Below are 10,884 nucleotides of genomic sequence, written 5' to 3' on the forward strand. Positions count from 1 at the left end.
ACTGTTCAAGTGTCTTGCTAAATCTAGTCGAATACAGTAAATGGAGTTTTCCAATAAATTCTAAATTACTTGATAAAAACAATAACTCATTCAAGTTTCTTGCTAAATCCAGTCGAATTCAGTAGGAGCATCTCAACAAACTCTAAATTAATTGATAAATACAATAATTCATTCAAGTTTCTTGCAAACTCTAAACGAATTCAGTAACAGGAGTTTTTCAACAAATTTTAAATTAGATGGTAAATACAAGAACTCATTCAAGTTTCTTGTAAAATCTGAACCAATTCAGTGGAAGAAGTGTTTCAAAAAATTCTACATTACTTGATAAAAACAATAACTTAGTCTAACCTCTAACTCTCACCTAGTGAGCTAAATAATAACTATTATTTTCATTTAGGCAACAAAAATTTTTTTTCTTGCAGTTATCCGTTAAAGTAAAGGAGATTATTTTTCTGTCGTTTCTAGTACATCAAATTAAGCACAATATTGTATGATTTTAAACTGGAAGTTCATGATTTAAAAATGATCTTCCATTTGTCGTGTTGAGGTAGTTTGGAAATGAAGTTTTTCGTCTACTTCACTTCACTCACCCAAAATAGGTCTATCTTCTGAGATGTACTTCTATGGGACCCAGTACTCTCTCATCCTAGTTGGTACTCTATATGGGATGTTTTTCACCAAGGCGGTAGTGGTTCCTGTTTTGTACCCTTTAGAGATAGTGTCTGTTAACGAGGTAAGTCCACATTAATAATTCGTTCGTGGGATAATGTAAACTAGCTGCCATATTATGCTAATCATATAATCCTTGGCAACAAATTAACTCTTTCAGATAGTAGTTATTCACTGACCACAGACACTTCTATGACCTTACTGTTAAAAAATGTATTTGCAATCAGTTTGCACTTATGAAGAAGTTCCAACGGTTCAAGTTCACTTTCAAGGTGGCCAATCTATGGTCATAAATGGACCAAAAACTTCTAGTAAAGTTGTGTTATTTAATCTTTAAAAAAACAGGTAAGGCTGGCTTAATTACGTTTAAATCTAGTACTAAATAAGCAAGAACAGTTGATGTCGAGTACGAATGAGAGAGAAAGAAGGTTGACGCTGTAGAGATGAATTGTTTACACAGGATACGTGACGAAGAGTGTTGATGATAAGGATGAATATGAGTTTGTTGATATGGTTCGGTCGTGCGGAGAACATGGAGGATGTTAGGTTCGGGAAAAGGAGCCCTATTCGGAAGTGTGGGAAGCCCCAAGATAGGTGGATTGAAAGATGTACTGAGAAAGAGAGGCTTCAACGCTACACATGGGAGGGAGTGCCTGCAAGAGAGAGGTGGATGGATGGCTCAGTGGATATCGGGAGGTCTGACGCACTAGACTATTCTCAAGATACAGACATACGTGCAACTCAAATCCTTTTCATACATCTTTGATTCCAGTACATTTCCCTGCGGTTCGGTTGCCACAAGCTACGAAAAGTGGCCTCGATAACTCTCGTGGCCAACAATCTGATCTACAACGGCATCTGCCTCTACGCTCCTTCCCTCACTTTGTCAACAGTGACAGGACTTTCCAGCACCTACTCCATCATCGTCATGGGAGTTATTTGCGCCTTCTATATTTCCCTGGTAATTTTTTTATAATGTATGTGAAGGGTCTCTTTTTTATATCTATTTCTGAAGATGAATCTGTTCGTAGTTCAATTTCATAGAAGAAGAAATAATATACGATATCATTCACTGTATTAAAGACTGACTTGCAGTATTAATTTGACTGAAGAACAAAATGAAATAAAGATATGAAAAGTATTCAGGAATGACCTACTGTATTAAGTTGACTGAAGGACAAAAAAAATGATCAAAGATATAAAAAAGTATACAGGACTTACTGTATTAATTTGACTGAACAACAATCCCCAATCACCGATATCATGTACAGTATTCAAGACTTACTTATTGTCCACAGTTATGCTTGAACAACCTTGAGGACTCCAACCTCAAGATCAGTAGCTATCTTTCCTTTTTTAACGTATAGGTATTATTCTTATGGTAGATACACACTAAATACATTACTAAAGGGTAAAACTCGGCTTTATAGTTACATGTTAACGTGGTACAGTATTTTTTTACCAGAGTGGATCCATCTTCTTTGTTCGCTGCTGGTGGGGGCTGGGTAGGTAGGGGATTAGGAGGGTAGGAGACACAAGAGGGACAGCGCCGTGTTCCAGCGCAGCGTAGCGCGCGTCACCCAGCTCGTAAATAAATATAAAAAGAAAATTAAATTAGGTTGGATCATATTAAGTGAACTCTCTTATAATTTGCAAGACAATTTTAAATTTTCGCATAATTATGAGAGTGAAAAATTAGAAAATACTACTATGAGATTCAGGGCCTCTGTAACACGGTTTTTTGGACTTTGCTCCTTATCAAAGCATCGGATGTAGCTGAAAGTTGACGTATGTATATTTTACAACCACACACAAATTTTGGCAGCATTATCAAAGACCTAAACCTAATAGTTTTAATTTTTATAGAGTAAAAATTATCCAGCCGATGCCATGGCCAATGATTACGAGCCAAGAGTCGAAAAACATTCATTACGTAAGCAAGGTAAACAACATTTGACGAAATGATGCCCCGCCCATCCACCAGACAAACTCATTCACCTTATTCCATCGGCTCTGAAACCCATAGCAGTCAATAATGGCTAACAGGATTTGGAATTTTCCCTGTGGTTGCAAAACTGCATTTGTCTTACGACTTGCAACTTTTTACAGTCAAGAGAAAGCCCGTGGCCATGACAAAGACTTTATGAATGGCGGAACGATACATAGATGTGGGTGGGGTATCTGTGCTAGCGTAGTAATACTACTGAAGTAATAGCAGTAACATACATGAACTAAACGTTTTGCCCAACTGCTGGGATCCTTGAGGAACTTTAGCACTTCTTGCAACTACTCGAGAAATGAGTTTTTATAGCCAGAAGTTAAATTTTCTAATCCAACAATGCCCATCATAGCCTTCAGTGTTATCCTGAATTATAACGAGGCCAAAGTGGGTGGAGCCTCATGAAGTCATCATTCTGACAATAATTATTGGTGAAGGTTCAAAGCCAAAATGCGGTAACGGCTATTTTTTTTTTTTAAGTAAATAGGTACATAGCCAATAAATAAAAATTGCTTGACATTGGATATAGCAGTTATCAAATCAAGCTTGTCTACTATGTCTTTGAAAATTACCAACTATTCCCTACATCTTGTCAATCTGATTGTGACCTATTAAGTAGACTGTAATTTCTGCGGAAACTTATTTTGGAGTTAGACTAATAATCGAAGTGTTTTGTATTTATTAACATATTTTGTTGGTTTTTCATTATGACAATTATCAGTGGAGAGGTTTCAGAGTTCATAAAGGTGTGCTGCTTTGCTTGTATTTACATTTTTATGTTATTGTTGCCAGAGGTATAGTCTTCGTTACGTATAGCCAATCATCCATCGAGAAAGAGGGAAGAAATGCTGTCATAAGTTACGTAATGAGTACGTTCAAAACCTTTTCTCTGAGTAAGTTGGCCCGTCTTCAAAAAAAGTCACTTTTACATTATAAGTACCAAATTTATTCAACCTACGTAATGCAGAATACAGTCAAAATTTATGTGTAGATATAATGTGTATTCTGAATAAGCGTTATATTTATGAAATACAAAGATAAAAAGTTATTGCGAAAAAACCGTGTTACAGAGGCCCTGATTAGATATACGTGCTACAGAGACTAAGGCATTTACGAAATACCTTAAAAATGTAAGAAAATATTAGAAATATTCAATAAATAGTGTTCAAACTTTCATTTGTTTCAGGGTGGCGTCAAAGCTATCGTGTACACGGACGTCATACAAACTGTTTTCATGTTCTTCGGAGTTGTAGCGACTATTGTCATCTGCGTTGGGGACTTGGGAGGTCTTGGCAACGTCTTCCACATAGCGAACGAAGGAGAAAGATTTACAGTTCTTCAAGTCAGTATTATATATATAGATATATATATATATATATAATATATATATTATATATATTAATTAATTTTCTCATTCTAATGTTGGAATGTTCGTCAGGTTAACAATGAGTCCATGAATAAAAAAGAATTCTCAGCAAATAAAGAAATGCATACATATTACGAAGTAAACGAATGATGAAAATGCAAATGAAATAATGAACAACGTATTAGATTTGAGGTACTTAATTACCTTACGCGCCAAAAACAATATTCTGTGACAAGATACCTACAAATAATGCTGTCCTCCTCAGCTTCGATCTAAACCCCTTGGTACGGTACACGTTCTGGTCCGTGCAAGTACAGGGGCTGTACAACATGATATCCTGGATCGGAATAAGTCAGATGGGTTACATGAGGTATTCCTCCGTACCGTCTGTAACTTTGGCTAAGAGGTGAGGAAGCCTGGAATCTCTCAAATCTCATACATGACTATTTTTTTGCTTTTATAGCTGATACATGCATACATACATACATACATACGTGTATATATATATATTATATATAATATAATATATATATATATATATATATATATATATATATATATATATATATATATATATATATATATAATATATATATATATACACACACACACACACACACACATATATATATATATATATATGTATATATATATATATATATATATATATATATATATATATATGTATAAGTACAGTTTATATATCTGTATGTGTATTGTAATAAAAAATCGTCTGTACTGCATATCCCAACCTCCTAAATCTTAAATAACTCCCCTAATATTATTCATATCAGAATACCTTCATAACGAACGATGCCCCTTCTCACAGACTGTGTTCCTACTACTTCGTGGGGCTGAGCGCCCTGTGGCTGACCTTCTTCTTTTCCGGCATCGTGGCCTATGCGACCTACAGCGGTTGCGACCCGCTGACCTCCGGCAGGATAGACGAGCCGGACCAGATTCTGCCCTACTTGGTCGTCCGGAAGGTCTCGCGTTTCCCCGGCATGGCCGGACTCTTCGCTGCTGCCGTCTACAGTGGCATGCTCAGGCGAGAGATCTAAAACCTTACTTTAATATGACATTTGAAATTAGTTCAACTTTGACGCTAGGAAAATAGTCTAAACACTTTGGTATCCAATGAGCTTCGAAGGAGTTGTACAGTAGGCAGCTCAGGAAACTAAGCACCATCTTAATCTATATGCTGTAAATAATACCTTAGGTGGGATACGTAAAGATATTTAGTTTACGTAAATAGTCTAAAAGATTCTCCCAGTCTGCAATCTATGAAGGATACGTGTACTGTAGAATGTATAAGTCATGGGTCTAACCCTTGTGACTCATAAAAGACCTATAGAAGATAGGCGTTTGCAATCAAGCTAGAACTACGGGAAACAAAGTCCTCTACTAAAGAATTTGATTTTATTTCTCTAGATATAAGCATTATTCCTCACAGACTGCTCTCTGATCCGTTCAAGATCTATCAGTTTCTCTCTCTCAATTTAAATTGGTCCATATCGAAAGATTCCTCTCTCCTATCTGTACCTTCCCGCTACATACATACCTATTACGTCTCTCTCTCTTAATTGGTTTATATCTAAAGATTCCTCTCTCCATCTTCATCTATCTCCTATAACTCTATATACATACCTGTTACATTCTCTCTCTCTCTCTCTCTCTCTCTCTCTCTCTCTCTCTCTATAACGCGCAGACAACAGACCAAAGCAAGAAATGTAATAAATGATGCATCCGAAGTTCTTTTCTGACATATACAGAAATGTAATTATGATACGTCTGAGTACTTGGGTGCGTAGATGGTGATGCCTAACACGGGGAAATGAAATATAAAGTTACCTAAAACTCCGGAAGAGTCAGCTCTCTATATTCCCACTTGACCTTCTTCCCTCCGATCTGTTTATTTTCTCATATGCTTTGAATCATAAAAGTAATAACTGAAGTCCACCATTATGTAGAGAGCAAAAACTGTTTTAAACAATACAAGTAAAGTTATTATTATTATTATTTTTAATGATAAATATCCACAATGATATAAATAAATCATATTCATATGCATAATAATACAGCTTATTTATATAACTGTGGATTTTCATGACATAACAGTTTACCACGATATTGTGAATTGCTTATTATTAAAATAATTTTTGCTCTTATACATAATTGTGAATGTTCACTGTTTATTTCCAGTTGACGCATAGCGATGCATTAAAGTATAGAGTTTAATGTAATTATAGTGATGCATCATAGATTTTAAAGACATATAATATCACGGACGTACTATGCGTCTTATTCACAATTTCAACCTACGTCACGCCCTAAGCACAACAAAAAGCTAAACGAAAAACTAACCGTCTTCATTACCAGCTCTATGTCAACCTACGCGAATTCGTCAGCGTCTCTGATCTGGCAGGATTTCCTCAGGGAGATGAAATCCTTCAAAGAATATTCGGATCAACAGGCAACTAGGATGCTCAAAATGATCTGTGAGTAATTCTGCAATGTGGAACCTCTTAATAGGATCGATAAGGATATATAGGCTGAATATATGCGCCTAAAGTTGACATGTTGCAAGGGTTTCTTCAGATCTTTGATTTCAGAATAGAAGCCATTAGAATATCCTGATATTTGTCGTTAAATGTACTATGGTAGATTCACATCAGCCGCGCATATGATGTCTAGGTCAGTCCTTTACGACGCTCCTGATTGGCTGTTGATAAGCCAATGACAGGGCTGGAAACTCTCAGTCTCTCTCTCGAGAGTTCACATAGGTTGGATGTATGTTCCATCTCTCCTGAGAGTCGTAAGGACTGGCCTAGACATCAAACGCACGGCTGATGTGAATCTACTTTTTTTTTTTTATATATAGAAGCCTGAGACTAGCCCGCTTCAAGGATTAATTCTGATCTATTTCTCTGCTTTAAAAGTATAGAAGCCGAAAATTAATCTCCTTCAAGGATTCGTGCTTATATGTGGCTCGATCACTGTAGCCAAAAACGTGTCTGTTTCAATGAGTTAATCAAATTTCGATTTGAATGCAAACTCCAAATCACTCGTTCGATAACGTATTTCGTCAGTGCACTTTGCGTGTCGAACTTCCCAATTACAGAGAGCTCATTGGCTTTAAATTCTTTCCTCTCCCAGCCGCAGTGATAGGCGTATCTGCAATTGGCTTTGCAATGCTTGTAAAACATCTGGGCAGCATTGTGGTGGTAACAAACAGCGTCTTCAATGCGGGCAGTGGCTCACTGAGTGGAGTATTCATCGCTGGCATTTGTGCCCCGTGGGTCAATTTGAAGGTTAGTTACTTTTCCCTGGTAACCATGTCACTGTAATACTTAATCTTAGTTTTCTCAGAGCTTCCATTATATTTGATTATCTTCACGAATGGCGATAATTCTGCTTTATTCTTTTTAGTCAAAGCACAGCTACAATTGGAAAAACAGAGCAACAATTGTTATAAGTCAAAGGCCCCCAGCATGATAGCAGCCTAGCACAAGAGACGTAACTAAGATATAGAAATAGTTACAAAAATCAGGGTATGCTCTCTGATGAATATTGGCAGCTGCGTATTGGAAGATAAGGTAGATATGTACTTACGCCCTTGAGCTATCGTATACCTAGAATAAATGTTATAAAATTTGTCCTGTAAACTGAACTCTAGCCAAACACTCGAAAGTAATTCTAAATTACGAGGCTGTATAACTCTTTATAAACAAAATTAATTATCTGCTTGCAGTGATCCATGACGAGGAGTTACGATTTTTTAAAATGATTTTTAAAATCTGTCCAATTTCTATCGTACTATGACAGACATAGGCAAGATGTTTTGTCTCCCGAAACCTCTAAAAGTTACATATATTGGAATGCTTTGCCTGTCTCCGTTTCTTTGAACGACGAATGAACTACTGAACGCAAACAAGACTGTACTGTCAGTCTCTGTGCCTTCCAACCATCTGACAGACAACCGATGACTCAGCCTAGTTCTCTCCGTTATTAGAAGACTGAGCAGCCAGGCTCATTACTGACCTGTCTGGCTAGTCTAGGAGTCTCATTTATCCTCTTTCAGGCCCTTCAAGCTAATACTATTTAGGCTCAGTTTGTGCTTTCAAGCTGCAATGAGAATGATTAGCAAACAAAGGGTATTTTACAATGTGTGACTAGAATTGTGGATTGTGGTTGTCCTACTTAGCCTTTCCAACACTAGAACCAGATTACATGTAACCATGTAACACTTCGGTCTCCCTCGGTTTAGGCTGTGGTTCTGTGTTTTTCTCTTCCCAGACATATCTAACATCAGACGAGACTCCTGAACAATGCCTCTCTTTCAGGGAGTATATGCAGGCTTTATCACTGCGCTAGCCTTCAACATGTGGCTCATGATTGGGCAATTCATCACTGGATACGGACAGCCAGAGAAGCTTCCGCTGTCGACAGAAGAATGCCTGGAAAATCTATACGACTGGAACTCGACTTCTACAGTAATGACCACTGTATCGTCTGATGAACCTTACGAAGAGTGAGTGTTTGAAATGAGTTTATACACATTTGTTTATTGATTCTTGCTTAAAGTTACCTTTGTAATTTAAGACTCTTTCCCTACATTCAATAATGAATAATTAGTTCCCTCTTTGAAAGAAAAATGAAGTCACTTTATTCGTTTCAGAGCAGTGGAGAAAACTATCTATGACTTGAGTTACTGCTACACAGGCATGATTGGCATCATTTTGAATTACATTGTGTCTTCGTTGGCGTCCGTCTTCATAGGTAAAGGAGTGTCTTACTGTAGCCTAAGATTAATCTGAAATACAGTACGAAGATATTACACCGTTCTTGACTGAATCTTCAAATTACACCTCTCCTTTTATTTTTTTCAGGTCCTCTTAGTCCTCACACTGTCGATGCAAGACTGATAAGCCCCAGCTGTTTAAAGCTGTACAAACGCATCTGGATTTTTCTTTAAGGAACGCCGTTTTCGAACAGAGGAGAGTGCCCGAAACACAAACAGTTTTGACGTGACTGCAGCCGAGAAAAGGGAATTAACCACTGATGCAAAATACTCACCTGACAATTAACTTTAATCATTTAAAATAACCTGGACATTGCTGAGCATACTTCCTGCAGTCCTTTCTGTGTTGAGCGTTCAGCTGATTGTTGTTTTTAAACTTAGCATATATTATACATTCTTTTTTTATAAATTATTTTGTTGACTTCCTGTTAAGAGACCACGGGGATTTGAAAAACAAGTGCTGGGATATAGGGTAACGAGACGGAAACTCTGGATACCGGATTGGATCTGGGATATACAATAAAGAACGGACAAAAGCGAAAGGTATTCGTAGAAAAGTGGAACCTATTAAGTACTCACGTCTAGATACTGACATTAAATGAAGTGGATGATGATGCTGATAAAGCCACGTATTCATGAAGAGGCAATTAGTATTGAGGTAGCTCCCAAATTTATCGATAAAGTATCCTTGGTGAAATTAAGAAGGATGGATGGGTCATAACGCCAGGAAAGAAAGAAAGACAAAGCTAGGCATAATCTTCTTGAGGTCATGAGTAAGAAATATGAGGGGTGGGGGCGGGGGCCTGGTGTTGGTGGCAGATCATTTATCGGATAAACCATTAGTTGGAGAAGACCAGGATGTGATTATAAAGGAATTAGCCAGCTTTTAGGTGGGATCAGTAGTAAAGAAACTTGGGAGATGGAGAACACCAGATTACGATGGCAACACTGCAGAGATGGACTAACTTGGATTTTGTAAAATATGGGATGTAGATAGGCAGCCTGATTATAGGGAACCTGAAGTTATAGCTAACCAGAGAAAGGTCACCTGACTAAATGTGATAACTGTAGAGTCGTTGTAATTACGTCTGATGTACTGAAACTATTCAGGAGGTCTTTCTCAAGAGATAAACAAGCTGGTTACAAAAAAGGCAGGAACTGCACAATTCAAATATTTGCAGCGAGACATGTCATGTAACAATGTATGGAATACAAAAATCCCCTTCTGATGGTTTTTGTTGATTAAGAACAGACATTTTGCAGGTTACAGACCAAAATTATGGAAAGTCTTGCGCATCGATGGAATTCCCGCCATATATGTAAAACTAACTGAAAGCTCTACCAACGAAGAAGACGCAAAGTTAAGGTTTAATGATGTCCTGCCAAGATCATTTGAAGTAAACAGCGGCAAGTTGCAAGGAAATGTTATTTTATTTGGCCCTTTACCCGTCGCTTGGCTCTCGCAGTGGAAAAGTGGCCGAAAATGGAAGTGAAGGTTTAGATGTTGGAGTGACGATAAAAGCTCGGCAGACTTAAAACACACGTGGAGGTGGTTTTAATCAACAAAACACCATGAAAGTACAAATCTTACTCAATAGAGGGGTTGATAAGCTTATGACGCTGTTAAATTCGTATTTAAAGTGCATTGGCATTGTATATTCACTTACCAGTAAATTATATACTAAAATCACGTAATATCACCCATTTTCGCTATATGAAACATCATATCTGGCCAACAACAGCTAAGAGCTAACCACTTCAGAGAAGTGTTTTCCACCACTGCCGAATCTCAAAGCAAAGTATGAGCACTTTTCTGTGATTGGCTGTCCAAGAAGCACGGCGGACTCATCAGCCAATGAGAGAACAGTTCTCTTAATATCGTATCGTCTTCTGTCAAAATGTAAACAAGAAGTTGGAGGCAGTGAATTAGAGCTGAGTCATGCTCATATTTTCAGGACCACTGTTAGTGTCCCTTCCAGACTTTTTCCTTCCACATAAAATCCAGCAACGTAGATATCCTGCCCTTACATTAAAAAAAACTATGCAACA

At 37.4% G+C, this 10,884-nt stretch overlaps 1 protein-coding gene across 1 annotated transcript; it reads left to right on the forward strand.

Annotated features, from left to right (window-relative positions):
• The first annotated feature begins 4,002 nt into the window (after positions 1-4,002).
• On the forward strand, positions 4,003-9,244 carry LOC135211989 (sodium-coupled monocarboxylate transporter 2-like). The gene is made up of 8 exons (XM_064245254.1): positions 4,003-4,010; positions 4,300-4,440; positions 4,864-5,082; positions 6,414-6,532; positions 7,191-7,345; positions 8,378-8,565; positions 8,713-8,813; positions 8,924-9,244. The coding sequence occupies exons 2-8, from the start codon at positions 4,364-4,366 to the stop codon at positions 9,007-9,009; spliced, it is 945 nt and encodes a 314-aa protein (XP_064101324.1). The 5' UTR covers positions 4,003-4,010; positions 4,300-4,363; the 3' UTR covers positions 9,010-9,244.
• The last annotated feature ends 1,640 nt before the right edge of the window (positions 9,245-10,884 follow it).

This window comes from Macrobrachium nipponense, chromosome 40 (genome assembly GCF_015104395.2).
Source record: "Macrobrachium nipponense isolate FS-2020 chromosome 40, ASM1510439v2, whole genome shotgun sequence".
Classification (NCBI taxonomy): domain Eukaryota; kingdom Metazoa; phylum Arthropoda; class Malacostraca; order Decapoda; family Palaemonidae; genus Macrobrachium; species Macrobrachium nipponense.

Coding starts and splice junctions, on each gene's coding strand:
- LOC135211989 (XM_064245254.1), top strand. CDS start 4,364: ATGATATCCTGGATCGGAATAAGTCAGATGGGTTACATGAGGTATTCC. Junction 7,346..8,377: donor CCCCGTGGGTCAATTTGAAG/GTTAGTTACTTT, acceptor CCTCTCTTTCAG/GGAGTATATGCAGGCTTTAT. Junction 8,814..8,923: donor GTTGGCGTCCGTCTTCATAG/GTAAAGGAGTGT, acceptor TATTTTTTTCAG/GTCCTCTTAGTCCTCACACT.